The following is a 22,311-nucleotide window of genomic DNA, read 5'->3' as shown; positions in this document are numbered from 1 at the left end:
TACATTGGCATCTGTGATACTCATTCGTCTAAACAAAGTTAAGGAAGTACTGAATTACAAGTAGTGGACCAGGGCTACCTCTGGATTAAAACTCTGAGTCAATCCCTTCATGCAGAGGCATTTATGGGTCATGAATTACAAACTAGATTTGACTTTATCAACTATAAGACCAGACCTTAGAGTTCAGTGTAGGGTTCCTTCCTCTTGTTAATGGATTCACAAATGGCCTATATGGACACTATGGACCACAGGTACACAGGAGATGGTTTCCATTGTGTCGTAATAATGAAAATAATAATGGCTGCCATTTATTGAATTCCAAGCACTGAACTGGGAATAGAATGCATAGAATCTATTTTGAAAGATGCATATATCTTTATTGTCCAGCTTGATGAATTTTCACAGACAGAGCACTCCTGTGCAAGTAGCATCCAGATCAGAAAACCAAACTTTATTAGCAATGCTCATGTCCCCATCACACTTCTTCAGTCTCTACCTGCCAAGAGTATATTTGATATAACAACCCCATATTGACATTATGGGGTTGTATCATTATCTTCTGTTTAGCTAAAATTTAGAGAAGTCGAGACAATTGCTGAATGAGTATCTGACCCAGTATTCTCAGCCTACTATATTGACCCTCTATTTAATATTAAAAATCGGTCATTTATTCAGCACCTATCCTGTGGTCCATCCCACCACAAACCTGACTCTTCACTTGAATTCCCAACCTCAGTTAATGGTTTCACCATCCAGGTAGCTAAGCAACTGACCTAAGAGTCAATATTGATCTTTTTTCCCACTCACCAGCCTCCCCACCCCCCAGCCCAATATCTGTGAGCCCTGCCTTTGCTTCGTCTAAAATATATCTCAAATCAACTCATCTTTCTCCATCTCCATTCTACCGACCCACACTAGTACAGGCCACTGTTGTCTTACCTATGTGACTGCAGTAATCTACTGTCTAGTCCCCATTCTCTCTTGCTCTCCTACACAATACGTGTTCCAGATAACAGAGTAGACCTTTCAACATGTAATTCAGATATCATTCCTCCCCAGATTAAAACATGCTGGTAGCTTCCTATTGAACTTAGAATAAGATCCAAGTTCTTAACTCTGGACTGCAAGATTTCACATGATAGTGGCCCTGCATCCCTCTTTGATACCCTATCATACCAGACTGCCCTGATTCACTCTGCTTCTCTTACTTCCATTTTCTGCATGTGCTGTTCCCTCGTTCTGGAATACTCTGCCCCCAGAGTCCACATGGCTAACTATGTGTCATCGTATAGACTTCAGTCTCCTGTCACCTCCTCAGAGGCACTTCCTCCCACTAACTCCCAAGTAACCCCCAATAACCCTCTATCCCCGTTAACTTCATAACATGTATCACTATTTGAAATTCATTTTCTTATTTGTGTATTTTGGGTTTCCCCATATTTGAATGTGAATTTTATGACAGAAGGAACTTTGTATGATCCATTCCTGTATCCCAGTACCTAGAATATTCTGACATACAGAAAGTACCATTTTGATGGGACATGTCAAGTTTGAAATACTGGTAGGTCACCAAAGTGGAGCTATATCCAGTGGATAATTAATCATGAAATAGAAGCTGGCAATTTCACCTTAAGTGTGTATTAGTTACAGTACAGCTCTGAATGTTCTGATATAAAATAGACTCTGTAATGGCTCAAACATATAGAAGATTATTTCTCTTGTAAAGTCCAATATTGATGATCTCCATCAGCAGGCAGCCTCCTCCAATGAGTGATTCAGAGATTCAGGTTCTTTCTATCTTGTGGTTCCCCAGTGTCACCATGCTTAGCTGCATCTGTACAGCAAAAGAGGAAGATTGTGTAGGACCACACGTGGGAGACTCCTGTGAGCCAGGTTCTAAAGTAGTGTGCATTCCATTGGCTAGAGCTCAGTCACATGATCACATCTAACTGCAAGGCAGGCTGGGAAATGTAGTATAGCTGTTGCAAATGAGTAAAAAGACCTGGTTTAGGTACACAGATACCTGACCTTCACCACAGAAGAGTGCTCAAGGCTTTTCAGAGTTCCCCAAGGCTTTTCAGAGAATGCAGCTGTAAGCCAGTCGTGGTGATTATGGAGACTGAGAACTGACCATTAAGACCGTGACTGACATCTTTTGTTGATCACAGAGCAGACGCGACATACTGTCTGAGCCTAGGAGAATCTGCCTACAGATTTTGCCTGCAAGTGCAGCTGCTAACAGAACGAGTGTGGGTGGTGGTTCCCTTTCTCCCTTGATGTCTATTCCAAGAGCCAGAAATCTGCTCAGGCTCAGCTGAGCTTCTGCTGTCCCCAGTCTAGGTGACATGCTTTCCAAATTTTGCCTCCAGCCCTTCAAGAGGGAGGGAAGTTTCGTTAGGCATTTTAGGAGACAGATGCCTTGAGGAGAATGCAAAAGGGACATATTAATAGCACAGTTGAGGTTATATTCTGCAGATGTGTGACAGCCTGACAGATGCTGGCATACAAATGAGACCGTGCCATTCACCCTTAAAGCAGCCGTATGTAAAATAATCATTGTCATCATGAGAATGATGATAACTGATATCTATACAGTTACTTTCCACCAGACCGCCCTAAGCACTGAGCAGACTGTACAGACTGGGACCCTTTTGCTTATCGTCTCTGAAGTGCAGCCACCTCCGGGGTAGGAAGCGGCCATCTTTCAAAATAGTCTCGGAAAAACACCAACCACCAGACAGGCCACCAACCATCGATAAATCATATGTTGTTTAGCACCATTTCTATAATGCCTCTTATCCACTAAGGAGGCAGAAGAAACATGGTTCAGTATAGAAAAATGTGGGGTTCCCAAAGTATGGTATGAGCATCCCTGAGGTGGGAGGCGAGGTTCTTCTAAATACTACATGGACGTTTTTTGTTTTCATAATTATGTATTTGTGATAATGAATATTATAAAACACAACTATCGTATCAATCCTATGATATTACAGATACTGAAACATCCATTTAAATTTCAAAGTGCATATAGGTAAAGAAAAGTATTAGTAAATATTAAGGCAAGTGGCCTTGCAATATGGTTTTTTAAAAAGTCATAACTTCTAGTGACTAGCATTTGGTGTGACATTGGCATTATGGTTGAGAACAGATTCTTTGGAGTCCAACAAGCTTAAAATTCTCAGCCAGCTCTACTACTTGCTGGCTGTGTAAGCCTTAACATGTCTTTTAACTTAGCCAAGCTTCTACTTCATGATCTGTAGAGAGGAGCTCTGAAAAAGAGGATTGTTAGAATTTTTTAAAAAGGTGTTTATACACACACACACACACACACACACACACACACACACACGTGTGTATTTATGTGCATATGTACATACATATATATACACATACATATATGCTTAGGGCAGTACCTCGCTAAGTAAATGATCAGTAAACAGGGACCACCACAAAAGGAAACTAGAAAAGTTGAGTGTTAGAAGGGTGGATTCTGTTGTGCTGAATTCATTATCTGCGTCATCTTCTCAAGTCTAGACACCTCCTTTGGTTCTGCAGTTTGATGTTCTTTGCAAGATGTTACTCATTATACCCTAGTTACCAGATATCCGCAGGGTCTCTGAGGTCCAGCCCTTGTATTTAGCACCATATCAGAGGGAAGCATTCCTAGCCTTATGGCACCTGGTCTTGAATCCTCTTCCTTCCATCTGTAGCCAGTCTGTCCCTGTTTTGTGTAACAGGTTCTGGCTTAAAGTGGTCAAACTTTGGCCTTAATCGGTTAACTACATCAGGACAATAATAAATCATTTCTAGATTAGTGATTTTCTAGGGCAAGAGGCAGCCCCAACTTTTCAATGAAAGAAAATTGCTATAAAAGGATGATTCTTAATTATGAAAACTATGGTATACCTAGGATCCTTTGAACTCTGTTCTCAGAACTAAGAATGAGTTGACCTGGGCTCCTACCTAGTCCAATATGGGACCTACCACATCAAGTAAAAAGTAAATATACAGTCCTCAATAACTATATACTGATCACCTAGTTTGTGCCGGGCACTGCGATAAGCCATGGGGATATAAGAGTGAAAAGAAACAAATTTTCTGCTTTCAGAATGACATTCACCAAATAATCACACTAATGAGTGTATTATTACAAACAGAAATAAGTCCTGTGGAGAAAGGGAATATGGTTTTGTGAATGCATTTTTAAAAACCTGATGTAGACTAGGGAATAAAAGAAGGCTTTCCTGAGGACTGATTGTTAAGTTGAGATTTGTAAGAGGAAGAGTATGAGCTAACTTGGCAAAGAAGTGAGAAAAGATCAGTCCACCATGTACAAAGGTCCTGTGGCAGGAGCGAGCATGGTATGTTGGAGGAACTCAAGAAGGCCCGAGGGTGGAGTAAAGCATGGTGTGAGCAAGCTAGAAAGATAGCACAAGACACACCTTGCATAAATCCAGTCTCTAGGCATGAGACAGAGGGTTTCTCTGGGAGAAAACAACTGGATTCCAGGGGTACTTGATCTCTGACTTGGTCTTTGTCAGCCCTCTGCATCAGCTTCGCTTGTCAACTGAGCTGAGGCCCTTTTGGATTTGATTCCCTATCAGGGAACCATAACCAGAACTCCTGGCTTCTAGCTCTGTCACTCCTTAGTACTAGGGACAGCAGTCTTCCTTTTAATCCAATAGGATTCTGCCGGGCAAGCTTTGAGGGACGCTGTAGGGCTCGTACAGATTTCTCTCCCTTGTTGCTGCTGTGGCTTTCATCCACAACTGTACATATCAATTGTACATATCAATCTTAGTCTGGCATTTAGTGTCATAGGAGAACATTCCTTCCAGTGACACGTCCAGCACATTGGCCTGTGTGTGCCAGGGCAGCCCCCTCTTTGCCATATTAAATGCAGCCTTTGCTGGGTTGCCTTGCTTGTGTGGTTGCTGTATCTGACACCAGACCTAGGGCTTTTGGGGTCTGCGGATTTCTCCTCCCACAGAGCAAGCCCTTTGAGCCTCATGTTATCAGGGGAAAGGGCAAGAATGCAACTCTGCAGACTTCTTTCGGACTTCTTGAATGTCCTTGGGGCGGTATCACTGAGTAGTTGGGAAGGCAGACTCTGGAGTCAGATTCACTGGATTTGAACCCAGCTCCATCTCCTAAAACCTGTGTGACCTTGACAAGTTGCTTAACATTTCTCTGGCCCTCAATCTCCTCATCGGTTAATGGGGATAATAATACCACCTATCTTAGGAGGTTGTTGTGCGGTTTAAATGAGGTTGTCTTGTAAGGTATTTAGCCAAGTGCCTGCACAAAGAGAAGGCTCTATAAATAGTAGCTTTTATTATTTGGGGCATAACCCCAGCCCCCTGTTCTTCTTACCTTGTTGCTTGGATCCCATTCTCTCCTAAGAAAACCACAGGCTAAATGAGCCACACTATACAGGCCTGGCATCTTGGCCTATTGACCTACTGTGAGTTTTCTGCATCTTAAAAAAAAAAAAAACTTCCCTAAAGAAGGCTGCTAAGTCATAAGAATGAAGTAAAGTAAAACCCAGAAACATTTTTTATTTAATTTTTTTAATTAATTTTTTATTGGAGTACAGTTGATTTACAATGTTGTGTTAGTTTCTGCTGTACAGCAAAGTGAATCAGTTATACATATACATACATCCACTCTTTTTTAGATTCCCATATAGGTCATTACAGAGTACTGAGTAGAGTTCCCTGTAGATAACTAATAAGAACCCATAAACATTTATTGAGCACTTACTATGTGCACTGGAGATGCCAAGATGAATAAAATTCCATCCCTCATGTCATGGTCCATGTAATCTGGAGGGAAGGTGAGTTCAACCAGAGAAGCAAAACCAGTAGGAGAGGGTGTGTGTGTGTGTGTGTGTGTGTGTGTGTGTGTGTGTGTGTGTGTGTGTGTGTGGAGAGAGAGTGAGAGAGAGAAAGAGAGAGACAGATTGACATATTACCATGAATTAGCCTTGTAATTGTGTGACTGGCCAAGCAAATCCAAAGTCTGTAAGGCCAGCAGTCAGGCACAGAAAAATCATAAGCAAGCCGGAACACCACAGGCATGAGCATCACAGGCCACATCCACACATGGCCATCAGGAAGGAAGATTGAGAGAGAAGGGAGAGAAACTGTAGTCTCAGCAACCATTTGGAGTCTCTCCCTCAAGGAAGACCTAAGCCTTTGTTTAAATGCCTTCCAACGGATCAGTTCAGGCCCACCCAGGATAATCTCCCTTATGATTAAATTAAAGCAACTGGTTAGGGCCTTTAACCATGTCTGCACAATCCCTCACAGCAACACCTAGATTACTGTTTGACTGAATAACTGGGAAAACTTGTGCATATGTGCAAAGCGGCTGCTTTCTCTCTTTTGTCCTTCAACTCACCTGAGAGAATAAACCTTGTTAGCCTACCACAACCAGAAGCATTTTAGAAATGTTTAGCCTAAGCAAGTTAACATATCACAAAGCTACCAAAGTGAGTATGTGGACAGAGGGAGACAGACATGTAACCATACTAAGGAAGATGAGACTAACAGTTTTGGGGAGCCTCTATTAAGTAGCAGGTATATTACATCATCTCCTGTAGTTTTCTTCCTCTCTTTGTTGATAAATTAACAAGTTCAAAGGCATTTGAGATTAGGTAACTGGTCACAGGATTGGGGATTAAAATCTAGATCTGTCTCACTCTATACTCCAGTCAAATGTACTCTATCACACTATCTTAAATTATGCAAATAATAATACACGTTAAGTGTATTCATAGAGGTGCGTTCAAGGTGCCGTGGATACACAGGTAGAAAGAATCATGAAAGAAGGGCTAGAACACTTCATACAGAAAGGAACACTTCATACAGAAAGGAACACTTGGGTTGGCCTTTGAATGAAGTATTGAGTATTTTCTAATGGAGAAATGTCAAGCTCTGTGTCACGTGAATAAGAAAGAGTCTGTGGTTATGGGACCTTCACATACCCCACCCCACCCCCAGTCATAGAGGACATCTTATCCCAGTGTCTTTTGAGCTCAACATATACGTAAAAGCAGTACCTAATAGGGCACCATGTGTCTCTTTGTCAGTCCTCTCATATTGAGTCTAGCGATTGGCAAAACCCTCCATGAATATTTGCACACTGGCTTTTTTTAAGCTCCTAAGAGAGGAATATCCCTTGAAGTCCTCTTTGGAGATTTCTTGTTATCATCAAGCGACATGTCCATTCAGCTGACAAGATCTGGATGCTTTGTAATCACTACTTTATATCCAAAGATTAAATTGAGACTTTGGAAAGGAAAGAAAGACTTCAAAGAAACTCATGTGCCCTAAAACGGAATCCAACTCTAATATGCTCAGTTTGCAAGGCCATGATAAGGCTATTCTCCACCTTCAGTATTGGCAGACTTTAAGCGCTATCTGAAAAGCTTCAACTGCTTTTGCACATGGGTATCTTACCCAGGTAAACTTAGATTCCACTCTCCAGCTCGGTCTGCAGACAGGCTTCCTGCTGGACTCTGCTGTCATTGGTTGGCTTAGATAAAAAGAAAGGGGGGAAAAAACACCTTGTCAGTATCAGCAAAATTAGCAGTGATAAAGACAGAAGCATATGAGGACACCATCAAAAGCCCACAAACCTAATGCATATAAAAGCTATCTTTGAAAAAATGCATGTTTCCTTTGAAAGTTGGGATTATTCAGTCCACTGTAAAGCCCTTTAATGAATAGCCTTTTCTCCATTATCTTATTTGATCATCAAAATTTCTCAGAGATGGACAGAGTTAACAGAACGATACCCATCCAAAGGCAAAGAAACTGAAACCCAGAGAGAGAAAATGACTTTCATGTTCTCCGAGCAAAACAGAGTTGGAATCAAAACGGAATCCCAATCTTTTGACCCCATTTTGTTACAATGACAGTATTTATCACAGTATTATCTTCAGTTTTACCCAGAGATGAGGTTCCTGGTCTCTCAACTCTCTCGGAGATGGTTCTAAGCCAAGGAAACTACTTTTTTTTAACTGTTTGTTTTCTTGGTTTAATAATATGTATTCATTATAGAGACTATAAAATGACCTACAATCTTACCACCTAATTTTGTGTATATACAACGAATTTTCATCGCAATTTTAACTTAATGCTAGCTAACTCAACAATAAGGGCTCAGAAAAATAAGTTAATAAGGAAATAAAAGAAAAGGGAAAATTTTTGTAATTCTTGATTTATCCAGGAAGCTTTCTCCTGTTCAGTCTAGGGCCACACACACACACACACACACACACACACACACACGTGCACATACACATCCCACCCACTCACACATACACACTTTCTTTCTCACTTCTCTGCTTTATTTGTCTCTTTAGCAGTTATTACTACCTAATATACTGTATATTCTATTTATTTATCTTGTTTAGTGACCATGTCCCCTACTAGAACATAGGCGCCACAGATCAGGGGGATTTTTGGTCTGCTGTGGTCACTGCTGTATCCCCTGTACCTAGAAAAACCCTGGCAGATTCTTTGTGAATGTTTATGAAATACATGAAGGAACAAATGAATGAATGGACCCAAGCTAGGGTTACCGAAGGATAACTTAATGCCAGCCTTAGAATCTAATCCCCCTGTAAGATATAACTATGTTTCCTTCCATTCTGTTCTCTCTCTCATTTTTTTCACATGGCTATGATCAGACTGTATATATTTTGTATCTAACTTACCTCACCTAAAATTATACACGTATATAATAAGCAGAGAAAATATCTTGTCTTTTTCCATCTTAAAATACTACAACTTCATCAAAAGAAAATGTGGAAACGAAAACTCATCATTGAAAAGAAAACTATTCATAGACCCAGCCCATTGGAATTCTCACTAACATTTGGTACTTTTGCCTCCTAGGTCATCAGTTTCAGAGTGTAAGTTCTAAATGACATTATGATCACACTAAAGATGGAATTTTTCATTACAAGTTTTTTAACAGACTTGGCATCTCATTGCATACACAGTTAAATGAGATCGATCAGAATTTACTTAATCGTTTCCCTATTTCTGTATATTTAGGCTGTTGTCCATTTTTTTCTTTTATAATATCGCAACAGACATTTTTTTATAAAAAGCTTTTCCAAATTTGGGTTTAAGGAAATGACTTTTGAATGGTCCCTATGCTACCCTTTAGCATCCTGCCATAATCCCCTTCATTCCCTCACCCCGCTGCTGATGTAATTTATGGCTCTGGCTTCTTATTTGTTTGAAGCTCATCCCTTAAGGGGTGACCTCCCAGTGTCTTCAATTATTATTTTAAATGATGCCTTAGGTCATTGCCTGGCACAGCAGTGCCCTCACCTTCCCGCCTTCGGCCTTCCAAGCATGGAGCTCAGCTGCCAAACTGGCTGTGCCCCCTCCCGTCTTCAGCACTGCTTCCAGAGTCCCAGCAGAGAGGCAGATTAACCCCTTTTGTTAGCAGAGGTAATTTGCCGGGGCTCCACATTAATAAGGAATGCCGTAAGCGGTTGGGGTCAGGATGAACAGATCTGTCAAGCCCCAGGGTTAATTTAATAGCAATCTGTTGGCTTTCTGCCTTGTACATTAGCCGTGAATCCAGTGCTCTGTTTTGCTTTTGCCGTTTAGTTCTTTGGGACAACAGGGAAATAATTTGGATAGAGAGCTCTAAAAGATAGGAGAGAGAAAATTGACTGTCAACATGCATCATTCCATTTCCAAGATAATACAGGGAGCCCCGCACTGCTCCCCTCCTTTCTCCTTCGCTCCCAACATGAAGGACACAACCACGTATGCTGGAGGCGTGTATCTCCCTTTAGAACAGTTTAAGGGAAAAGGCTGGGTTTCTAGGTGACGCAGATGTGAAATACGCTCTCTTGTCATCGCCATAAGCCATTGCATTTTTGGAAACTAGACTCCTTCTCCCAAATGTTTTTAGAACTCAGAAAATCCTCTGCAGTTAACAATTCAAGAAATCCCTTCTCACGTTTCTGTCTCAACTTACGGTTCCAAAAAAAAAAAAAAAAAAAATTCATCACATCAGGGAACACAAAAATCCTAGGTCCGGTGCTGTGTCCAAATTCTGGTTCTGAAAAGTGTAGCCCCCAGAGTGGTCGGTGAATTGAGAGAGCACAGGTTCAAAGCAGAATCCCTGTTGGATTAGCCAGGGGAGTTTCCAGAGGGCCAGAATTACATCACTCGGAAAGGCTGGCTCTGTGACGGCCATTCATCAGGGGAGGAGAGTGGAGTGTGGTCAAGAACCCAGGCTCTAGAGTTGGACAAACTCGGGTTCAAATCCCAGCTCCACCCTCTATGGTCATATGACCTTGAGTAACTTAACATCAGTCAAGAACATAGGCCTATTAATAATATTAACATCATAAGGGTGAGATGAAGGTCAAATGAGACAATGCATGGCACGTGATAAACATTAACTACTGCTTATTATTACCTTCCTAGTTGTCCTTATCACTACAGTTACTAAAAAGAGGATTGGAGTCATGGTTTCTCCCCTGAACCCCATAGAGTCAGACCCAGAGAAGCCCTCTAGTCAAAAGGAAGATGCTTGGGGATGAGGGATGGTGGGCAGGCTTAGAGGTCCAGGATGGATGGGAGGGAAGGAAGGAGGAAGGGTCCAGAGGCAGCAGCCCTAAGCAGACTCAGTTCTGATGCAGTTCTTGATGGTGGAGGATGTTCCTGGTTTCATATGTATGTTTAAGCCCTTCATTTTCACACATTCTAACTCGTGGGCTTTATTTTTAGGTGAGAAAAAAATAACCGTAGATGTGGCACCTCCCGCTACCACACAGCCAAGATCCCTTCCAGTTAAGCTTGTTTTTAGAGCTATACTGGTAGAGGTTGAGAAAGCTGACACCAGATTTTCTTGCCCTATTTTGAGAAAAGAGAAACATGCTCACTGGCACAGTAGGGCATGGAGGCTCTTTCTGGAGGGTGATAAAATCTGACAACAGCTGAAGACTAACCTCTGCTTAACCCCACCCTGTATCGTGGCCACAAAGCCCAGGGCATGGGTCAGGGGACTGGGGAGAACATCAGAGCTGCAGCTTGGGGCCTCCTTCTGGGGGGCACTGGCCCCTGCTCCCCAGCAAGTGATGCTAACTGCAATAATATTTATAACTCTGGTAGCAGTTGAGTTGAAAGGTAGTATTTTGTGAATCAAAGGAACCCCCATGCTCTGGAGACCCAAGAAATATTTGCATCTGGATTTGTGAGGGAAATTGTAGTAAGATGAAATGTTAGTTGTCTCAAGCTAATTTTAGGAAAAAAAACCCAACAGGATTTATAAGAGGTAATTGAAAGGGAAAGAGGCACAACCAAATATAAAGCCATTATTGCACCAGATGATATGCCGGAGCATGGGTGATGTTTGATAATAGATGACTACTTTGTTAGCGCTAACGTGACTAAAAATAGCAGTAGAATTACTCGTACCTCATCTAAATTCTAAGGAGGAGATTATGTTCCCAACTTCATGAAAAGCATAGGAGACTTTTATCCAACCCAGTCTAATAGCATTATCTGTATCAAGTTACTGCTTGTTGATTCAATGCAGTGTTTTCCAAAATGTGATATATAATCTCCTGGCACAGACATCAATATGTTCATTTTAATGGTTAAAAGCATTTATCTTAGGTACGGAATATTATTTAAAATGTAACTAGCTCATCAAACCCATGATTTTATGAATATTGGATTACTGCTTAGACAAGGCTAAGTAAAGAAAAAAGTGAGTCGATTTAAGTTGATGTGGAGAAAAAATGTTAAGTTAAAAAATGCTACCTAGTGACATACAGGTGGGGCGAAATCACAAATGTGACTCAAAAGTGAGAATCATTTTGGTTCACAACATCCACATCACAAGGCCTGTCCTTTGCAGGAAGCTGCTGGGTCCTTGGACAGCACCTCAGCCCCAGCCAGGTACCACCGTACCTGGACCCAGGTCTCCCGAGCTCTCAGTAGAGGTGGGAAGGGATCAGCCCAAACTCACTCCCACTGAAGACGTTTGTTTCCACTGGGTCACCGTCATAGATGAAAGGCCAAATGTTTCATTTCAATACACAAGGATGTGGTCTTTAAAAATAGAGGTATAATAATTCTTGATCAGAAAGGAAAATACTGAGGAGGAAAAAACCCGATGATAAAACTAACGGTGTATTCCATTGGAGGCTCAAACTGTCATGCTGTACAATTGGATGGCTTCGTTTGAATGCTTAAACTCCCACATAAGCTCTAAAGCGAATCACAGCTTACAGAGACTTGAGGTCCTGTATATCTTCAATAAGAGAAATTTTGCGTAATTACTAAAGAGTACAAATCTTGCACCTGGGATAAAATCCTAGTACTGCCACTCTTTAGCCATGTGACTTGGGGCAAGTTACTTACACACGCTGAGCCTCCGTTTCCCCCCTTGAAATAATGGGGGTAAGAAAGTGCTGATTATAGAGCTGTTATAAGGATTAAATGAAATAAAGTACATGATATGCTTTTGCACAGTGACTGACCTATAGTCAATGCTCAATAAATGGTAGCGGCTATTATTATTATTATCGACATATTATTTAAAAACATATTATTTTAAAACATCGAAGGGATTTCATGGAAGAGGATTTGCAGTCTGTCCTAGATATCATGTATCAGCCCAGGAGTTCAGATAAAGATTCAGATATGTTGGATTATTTAGTTGGAATATATTGGATTATTTAGTTGGAATATATTGGATTATTTAGTTGGCATGGGGCTGGTTTCTTAACCACTGTTGAAAAATGAGAAATGAAAACCTTTGCCACTTGATACATTTTAGCATGATTGCATGAGCAGGTAACTTTGATATGATGGGGCATCTACATGTTATGAGGGATGAAATCCTGATAAGGAGCCAGGGAGACCTGAGTTCTAGTGCTACCTATGGCCACTGGGTAACCCTGGGCCTCGTCTGCCTGGGACCCCTAATACCTGCCTATTTGCTCACAGAGTTATGATGAGGATCCCCCGTGTGTGCTCGTTGCTAACATGGTACGGTAAAATAAGGCGGTGATGCTACAGTTACCCCCAAGGCTCCCCGTTCTCCTGGTCCCCTCCTTGACTCGTCTGTGCCAGATATCGTCGACATCAAGCCAGCCAACATGGAGGAGCTCACAGAGGTGATCACAGCGGCCGAGTTCCACCCCCATCACTGCAACACCTTCGTGTACAGCAGCAGCAAAGGGACAATCCGGCTGTGTGACATGCGGGCGTCGGCCCTGTGTGACAGGCACACCAAATGTGAGTAGCCAGCCGCCCAGGGCTCGTGGCAGGGATGCTCCACTGGCCCCTGACATGTGGGAGGAGAAGGGGGAGGGCCTGGAGGGATTTGATCTCCTTTGCCACCTCAGACACACTGGGAGTAAAGAAACTACACATGTTGGCCTGACCCGGGAGTCAGTTCCATGTTTGGTATTTTGATAAAGAGGAAACCTCACGTCCAATCCCACAAACATTGGCTTCCGGCTGTGGAATACAGAGATGAACAAGACATGAGCCCTGTCATGTAACATTGTGACATGATCTGAATTATGTTTTAAGATTCCTCTTGCTGCTTTGGGGAGAATGAACCTGCAGAGTAGAAGTGGGGGGGACCAGTTAGGGGATGGTTGCGATATCCAGGCAGGAGATGCGGGTGACCTGGACAAGGGCAGGGTGTGAAAATGGAGAGGAGTGGACGGGTTCTGGACAGATCTTGGCAGTAGAGTTAACTGGACTTGCCGGACAGTGTGGAAGGCTGAGAATATACAGGAATCAAGAATAGCAGCTGGGGACACTAAGTTAGCACTGTATTGTGTATTTGAAAGTTCTTAAGAGAATAGGTCTTAAAAGTTCTCATCATAAAAAAAAAAATTGTCACTATGCATGGTGATGGATGTTAACTAAACTCGTTGTGGTGATTATTTTGCAATATATACATGTATCAAATCATTATGCTATTCACCTAAAACTAATATAATGTTATATGTCAATTAGACCTCAACTTTAAAAAAAAATAGCAGCTGGGGGAAAGGGTTAGTGGCTTCTTGGAGAGAGTGAGGCTTTGGGAACCAGCGCCCTAGAAGGCCCAGTGATTCTAGTGGGCACCAGGGAAGGGCTTCAGAGAGAAGGGATGGGATAAAGTCCACCAGGCTGACAGGCCCTGGGATGACGCTGGAGTTTTCAGGGCGTTGACTGAGCAAAGCAGCTCCGAACTAGTGGGGGCTGAGTGCTTGGGGACCAAAGGCTAAGACCGATGTAAGCGGGTGAAGCAAGAGTCAGCTGTGGTAGCCAGAAGGGGCCCGGAGCTAGCAGGGAGGTTTTCTAGAAGACAGAACTCCCCAGAGTAAAGGTGCCTAGAGGAGCCATGAGAGCTGTTTGTCTGGCCAGCACCTTCTGCCGGGCGCCGCTCTGCCACTACAGCCTGGACAGCCGGGAGTGAAGACCTTTCTCTCCCACAGCCTCAGCTTTCGATTTTAATTCCTATGGGACCTGAGCGATGTGATGACTCTCTGTGTAGGTGTACGGCTAGGAGAGGTGTGAATATCTGGGTCATTTTGATCATATCTGTTTGCTCATTCGCCGTGAGGAGTATTGCACAGGAGAGCTGGTATGTCTAGTGTAGTGGGATGTAGACTGTGTGGATTCCAGAGTCATACAGACCCAGGTCAAAGGCAGTCTTCACCCCTTATTAGCCGCCTGACTTTGTCCAACTTTCCTTTACCTTTCTGAGCCTCAGTTTTCTCATATGTAAAATGGGTAAGATAATAACATCCACCTCCTGGGTGTGTCATGGGGATTAGATGAGATAACTATTAAGAATTGTTAATGAGTTGTTTCATACTAAGTGTGTTTTACGCTTCCAGGAGATTTCAATTCAGATGATCCACATTTCCAGTACTCAATTGCCATTGTGTAGCTAGTAGCTACCATATTGGACAGTGGTGATTTAAGATTTCCTTCATTGCAGAAGGTTCTCTTGAAGAGTACCGATCTATACTGTTGGCTCCTTGAGGGTGTGGGCTTACTTTGTTTTGTTCACTGCTGTTTCCCTAGCACCTGAAATAGTACCTGGCCCATGATAGATGCTTTATCGATGTTTGCTGGTGTCTGTGCTGGTATTGATCTTTGAGCAGTACTTACTTATAAGCCAAAAAGGGGGAAATGTTCAAGGCAGAAGGATCGGCACGTGCAAAGGTGCTGAGGCATGAAAGGTCATAACACTTTTGGAACTGCAGGGTGACTGATATGGCTGGCATATAGGGAATGACTTGGAGAGGGAAGAGTTGAAGTTCAGGAGGAAGGTAGGAGACTGGTCATAATGACCATGATAATGGACTTGAATTTTCTCTCAAAGTCAGTGAACAGCCCCTAGAGTAACCAGGGGACTGATTGGAATTATTTTTTGGAGAAGTTGCTTAGACTGAAGGCAGAAGGATGGAGGTTGGGTTCTGTCTGGGAGAACAAAGAGTCAAGAAAAGAGGTTAGGAAGATTCAATAACGTACGCAAGGATTTCTTAACGATGCACTATTGAATTGGGGGCACCCGATCCTTTCTTTGGGGGAGGCAGCTGTCCTATGCATCGTAGGATGTGTAGCCGCATCCCCAGCCTCTACACACTAGATGCAGGCAGCAAAGGCCAGTTATGACAACCAAAAATGTCTCCAGACATTATGATGTATCCTGGGGTGAAAATTGCTCCCAGCTGAGAATCACAGATCTAGACTGAAATTCACTGGCAATCCTTCAGCATGATCTTCTTGTATCTATGATGTATCCATTACTATTAAGCACTCTGAGGGGTACAGTGGAAAGGGTAAGACATCTCCTAACACTCAAGGAATTTCACGTTTGGCTGGGGAGGCAAGACGTACCCAGGACACCCAAATGAGTGGTAGAGACGATTAGGAGTTGGGATATTTGGGGAAGTGGGGAGAGAGGGACATTGGAGGTAGACCCTACAGGGGAGGCAGAGGCTGAGTGGTAGTGTTGAAGCAAAAGTAGGAATTGGTTAGGTAGGACCTTAGAGAGAAGGGTGTTTGGGGTCGTACACACAAGCATGGGCAAAAGCCTGAAGTTAGGAGATGACATGAAACCTTTAAAGAGCAAGAAGTGTTGGGCTTGGGTTAAAAGGGGAATATGGAGGAAAAGAGGTCAAATAGGGATGATGGTTTATATCAAGTCAGTCGTTGAAGGTCAGAATCAGAAGTTATGCCTGCATCCATTCATTCATTCATTCATTCAGTCATTGAGTCCCTGCTCTATACTCGGAGTCTGGCTCCTATGGTAGCCAGTCCTTCTTAAACTTTTCCACCAAGTACAGCACTCCCAGACCCAGGCTGTGAGCCTGGCTGCTCTGCAGGAAGGGCACCAAAAGGCAATCCAGCCTCTCTGATGTGCTCTGGGTGGCCCGGCCTCTCAGCAAAGGCAAAACTGCACATGCCTGCCAGAGGCCTGAGGCTCCAGGGGAGGTGCTGACCATGGTGGATTTTCTTTGAAGTCTTATTTTGTCATCTTAAAATTTCACATGGATTTTGTATTTTATTCCCATAAAATGACTACTTTCCATTTAATTGAAATATTACATTTCTACCCATCCCCAAATTTCAAGCAAAATTGACATTTCCAAAAGATTCAGCATTTATCTACGGCTTCCTATACCACATGGTGCACCCCTATATCGTCCTCCTTGCTGACCTCCAAGGATGCATACATGTGCCTCAGTTTGAGAAGCACAGCTCCAATATGTGGAGAGCAATTGGAGATCATTTGGCTGGAGAACAGAGCTATAGAATTTATGTTTTATGGAAGATTAACACAGTGGTGGTGGGAAGAAACATAGGAGAATTAGAAGGTTCTGCTTTAGTCTCAATACAATGGAAATTCATAACCCAGGTAAGAATGGTAACACAGGGAACTCTACTCAATACTCTGTAATGGCCTATGTGGGAAAAGAATCTTAAAAAGAGTGGAGATATATATATATATATATATATATATATATATATATATATATATATATATATATATATATGTATAACAGACTCACTTTGCTGACGACCTGAAACTAACACAACATTGTAAATCAACTATACCCCAATAAAAAATAATTAAAAAAACAGATGGTAGCTATGGAAATTGAAAGAAAGGAAAGGGAAAAAGAAACATTTTTCTTTCAAAATAACTGTGGGGATGTAAAGCGATATTAGAGATTGGTGTTCGTCACACGTGGATATTACTTGTTCAATATCCTTCCCCTCTAGACTGTAAACTCTCTGAGGACAAGAACTGAATCTGTTTCGCTCACATTGTATCACAAAGGACTGACACACAAACAGGTGCTCAGTAAATATTGATTCAATAAATAAATTTATGCCTGCGAGTTGACATAAGTGGCACGTGGATTGCGGACTAATAAGAAGCCATACTGAAGGAGAGTGAACGGTTGAGGACCAGTCTGGGACATGCTGTGTGGGAGGTGACATTAGCTGTCTGACCGGGCTTGAGGGGCCACCAACCCAAAGTGGATGCCAGAGATGGCACGAGAAGCCCGGTGTGTTCACAGCCCAAAGCGGCAGACACCAGCCTGGGCTCTGGGGTCAGACAGACCCACAGGAGGGCTGGATAGTGAGGAGGAAGCTGCCTGGGAGGCTTGGTGAACTCTGAACTCAAGATGGAAAAAGGATAAGACCTTAGGCATTTCCGGAACTAGAATTGTTTAGAGAAGAAGCTTTGGAATCAGAACGCAGCTCTGTCGCTCAGCAGCTGTGTGACCCCCAATGAAGTTTTGAATCCCTCTGAATCCCAAGTTCCTCCTCTGAACATAGAAATAATATAATAAAGACCGTCTCATAGGGCTGGCTGTTCCCAAGGAGTAACTGTCCTCAAGTGTATAAGAGCCTAACCCTCTGCCAGGCACACAGGAGACAGTGAACGGCAGCAGCAGTTACCACAGTTACGCCTCCTGAGTACCCCCCGCTTCCAGACCTGCAGCTCTAAGAGGCCTGAACCTCCAACCTTTACTCCATGTCCACAAGCCCCATTAGTCATTTATTTAATTAGTGCTTGTTGAGCACATACTATATGTCAGGTACTGTACCAGACTCTGGGGACACAATGGTGAGCAAAACCAGATCTGCTTTCTTCCCTCTTAGAGCTCAAGGTCTATACTAGTGAGGGTCTTCAGAAGAACAGCACCAATAGGAGATATATATATATATCATATATATACACATATGCATATATATACACACACACATACACATACACGTGTGTATGTATATATAAATGTGAAAGACTTGTTATAAGTATTCATAACAATTAAGGTCATGCAATCACAGAGGCTGACAAGTCCCAGGATCTTCAGTGGGGCTGCAGGAGAGCCAATGAGGTAGTTTTAGTCCAAAGGCCAGCAGACTCTTGACCCAGGAAGATCTGATGGTCCAGTTCAAGCGCGAAGGCAGGAAAAAAATTGATGTCCCAGCTCGAAGGAGTCACACAGGAGAATTCCTTCTTGTTGGGAGGAGGGTCAGCCTTTTGTTCTATTCGGGCCTTCAACTGATTGGATGAGGCCCACCCACATTAGGGAGGACAATCTGCTTTACTCAGTCTGTTAATTTAAATGTTAAATTCATTCAAAAATACCCTCCTAAACCCCCAGGATAATGTCTGATGAAATATCTGGGCACCCCATGGTCCAGTCAAATTGATGCATAAGATGAACTATCACACTGTCTAAGGAGGAAAGACGCATTCATCAGAGAATCACAGATAGATAATGACATTGTGACTGTAATAAGTGGTACGAAAAAGAGTCTTGTGGTGTCGTGAGGGGATGTGACAAGGACCTTATACCGCAAGGCAGTGTCCACCGAGATGCTACCTAAAGACTAAGATGTTCCCTGGGGAAAATATTGGGAAGGGTCATCAAGCCCTGCACCCAGGAACCCCCTGGGGGCTGCTTCTCCCTGCAGCCTTGGTCCCACACAGCCCTTGAGAAGTAGAGCCCAGGGGACAGTCCCTAGGGAGGCTGGGAGCTAGCTGGCCACCTGCAGACCCCTGCCTCCCCACGCCCTATCCCGACACCAGCAGTGCTCTGAATTGCCAGCCGCCAGCCTCCTAATCTAATTAAGAAGCGAACGAAATTCATTTTCCTGACTTGTCCAAAGTGCCGACCTTCGTCAGTGTGCATCTCCCTTTGTTTGGCTGCTGCAGCGGCAGCGGCCCGAGCTCCCGCCAGCTGGGAAAACAAGTTCAATCTGACCCCGCACCTGACATTTCATATTGATTTTCTCCATCCTCCTCCAACACCAGCCTTCCGTCGACCACGGTTCAGCCGGGGTGTGCGAACGGAATGGAGACAGTTCACCAGAGTTCAAAATGAAAAGCAACATTGGCTTTCGGAGATGAACTCCGAGAAGGAGGGTCTTTAACAACCATCAATGTTTAATCAAAATGCCGAGGAGTTCCATGTTATCAGAGCTGCATATGTTAATTTCCATACGTCCCTCGCTCTGCATACTCAGCAGGGGTTGGAAAGGATGATTCTCTTCCTCATCTCTCAGTTTTTTTTCTATCGCTTCTGGCGGTAATGACGAGGGTTGTATCTGCAGTTTGAGATTCTAATGGCTGAAACAATAGGGTGTTGATGGCAGCAGCAGCGTCTGGCCTGAATCTTGCTGTTCCCTTTTAATGCGTGAGTACCGGGAGTTGAGTGAAGAAACTGGCCAGGTGTGATGAATGACAACCAAGGGAATGAGAGAGAAATTAGATCTAAACTCCTTTCCAAGACCCACAGGAATCTGGTCCCTGTCCACCTTCCCATTCTCAGTTCCCTGTAGTCTGGCCACACTGGTCTGCTTCCTGTGCCTTCAACACACCAAGCCCTTTGTGCCTCAGGCCCTTTGCACAGGCTTTTCCCCTCCCTGGAATGCTCTCCCACCAGGCCCTCCCTTGTTTAGACTGCTCTCATTTTGTAGGTCTCTGGGAAAATATCACCTCCTCAGAGAGGACTTCTCTTTTCCCCCCATCTGCACCCTATTTCTACTGCATCAGCCTATTTTATTTCTTTATGTATTTCTTAGTACTCAGCTATAGATGTTTGTTTTCTTCCTCTGTCTCCCTGACTAGAATGTAATCTCCATAAGGACAGGGACTTTACTTTACCAACCCCTGCATTGCCAACCCAGCTACAAATGGGGCTTCACTGAACAGCTGCGGTAGAAAAGCAGGCAGGTGGGAAGAGACAGATGAAAGAAGGTGTTTTCATTTACTAGAGTTGCTATAACAAAATACCATGAACTGGGGGGCTTAGAAAAACAAAATCTTACTGTCTCCCTGTTCTGGAGGCTAGAAGTCCTAGACCAAGGTATCAATAGGGTTCGTTTCATCCGAAGGCTGTGAAGAAAGGATCTCTTCCAGGCCTCTCTCCTTCGCTTGCTGGTGACCACCCCCTCCCTGTGTCTTCACATCATCTTCTCTCTGCACCTGTCTGTGTTCAGAACTGCCCTTCTTATGAAGACACTCATCATATTGGATTAGGCTCCACCCTCATGACCTCAGTTTTTAATTTAATTACCTCTTTAAAGACCCTACCTCCAAATATGGTTACATTCTGAGGCACTGAGGATTAGTACTTCAACATAAGAATTTGGGGAGGGGGAACACAATTCAGCCTCTAATAGAAGACCTGAAAGTCATCCAGAGCACAGTCCCTGGAGCTGACAGCTCCAGGTGTGGGTCCCAGGCCCGCTCGTTGCAGGCAGCCTGGGCAAGGCGCCAATGCTGATCCTTTCCTCCAGGTGGTAAGGGTGAAAAGTGGTCATGGACCAGCTCTTAGTACAGCCCCTGACCTGTCGTGAGCACACAGTGTGTGTGACTCTTATTGAACGTGGTGGGGGACAGAGGACAGGGGCAATAAAAACCTGTACGTGGAGCCTCTGCACCTCCCCCGTGATCTCCATGTGTTTTATGGTGACGGTGCCTGGATACTTTCCCGTGGTGCCGAAACATGCTTGCTCTCTGAACAAAGAGGACTTAAACTGATTTTAGAGGCGATGAGGTGCTAAGAAGCCTGTTTCCTATTCAAAAACCACTCATAAGGGGAAGGGGTCTTGAATAAGTAGTTTGTTTTTACAGCATGAAAGGAAAGCAGCAGGTTAGGAGTATGGGATTGCCAGATACATACCACTATATATGAAGTAGATAAACAACAAGGACCTACTGTATAGCACAGGGAACTATATACGATATCTTATAACAACCTATAATGGAAAAGAATCTGAAAGTATATATATGTATATGTACATACATATTTACATAACTGAATCACTTTGCTATACACCTGAAACTAACAATCTTGTAAATCAATTATACTCCAATTAAAATAAATAAATAATTTTTTTAAAAAAAATTTTAAGAAAAAGAAAAGTAGCCATTGGAACCCTCAAATGGAAGTGGGACTAGAGAAAGAGGTTCCTGTGAAGGTCCCTAGAGATGTAACCTGCCAACTCCCTGTGAACAGTTAAAGATGGAGCAGGTGGGGAAATGCCTATGATAAATGGGAAAGCAGCATGCAAGGTTACAAGCCCACCCTGAATTCAGCAGTGTGAAGAAGAATACGTGTAGACAAAGACTGGGGCTCTTCATGAAAGGGATGGTGTCAGGGCAGCAAAATTCGGGCAGCTTTCCTATTTTCCAGATTCTCAAGGTTGTAGTTTTACTTCTATAATTGGCAGAAGCTTGGTGGATAACAGGAGAGCCCGCTGGGTACTGCAAGTGTAGAAAGAGGAGATTCCCGCTACACACACCGTTGACAGCACCTGTCTTAGGTACTGGGGCGGGCCAGGGGGTGGGGAGCCCAGGATGATATTTCCTGTCTTAGCCCATTCGGGCTGCTATAATCAAATACCACAGACTGGATGGCTTAAACAACAAACACTTATTTCTGGAAGCTGCGAAGCCCAAGATAAGACACCAGCAGATCCAGTGTGTGGTGAAGACCAGCTTCTTGGTCCGTAGATGGCCATCTTCCCTCGCTGTGTCCTTGCATGGCAGCAGGATGTGAGGGAGCCTTGGAGTCTCTTTTTCGTAAGGTCACTAATCCCATTCATGAGAGCTCCACTCTCATGACCTAATCACCTCCCCAAACCCCCTTCTCCAAATACCATCACACTGGGGATTAGGTTTCAGCATACGAATTTCAGGGGACACAGTCATTCAGTCTGTAGCGTTGCCTGTAAGCACAGCCCAGAACATGTCTGCTTTGTTTCTTCCCTTCTGTCA

The 22,311-nt window shown here is 43.4% G+C and overlaps 1 protein-coding gene across 1 annotated transcript in view; it reads left to right on the top strand.

Annotated features, from left to right (window-relative positions):
- PPP2R2B (protein phosphatase 2 regulatory subunit Bbeta) overlaps nucleotides 1-22,311 on the top strand; it is a 609,983-nt gene that overhangs the window by 548,063 nt on the left and 39,609 nt on the right. Inside the window, exon 9 of the mRNA XM_079917157.1 lies at nucleotides 13,125-13,289. Within this exon, the coding sequence (XP_079773283.1) occupies nucleotides 13,125-13,289 (165 nt within the window). The remainder of the gene's footprint in view (nucleotides 1-13,124; nucleotides 13,290-22,311) is intronic.

This window comes from Stenella coeruleoalba (assembly GCF_951394435.1).
Source record: "Stenella coeruleoalba genome assembly, chromosome: 3".
Classification (NCBI taxonomy): Eukaryota; Metazoa; Chordata; class Mammalia; order Artiodactyla; family Delphinidae; genus Stenella; species Stenella coeruleoalba.
Note: the sequence above shows the minus strand (reverse complement) of the source record. Positions and strands in the feature narration are given on the sequence as shown.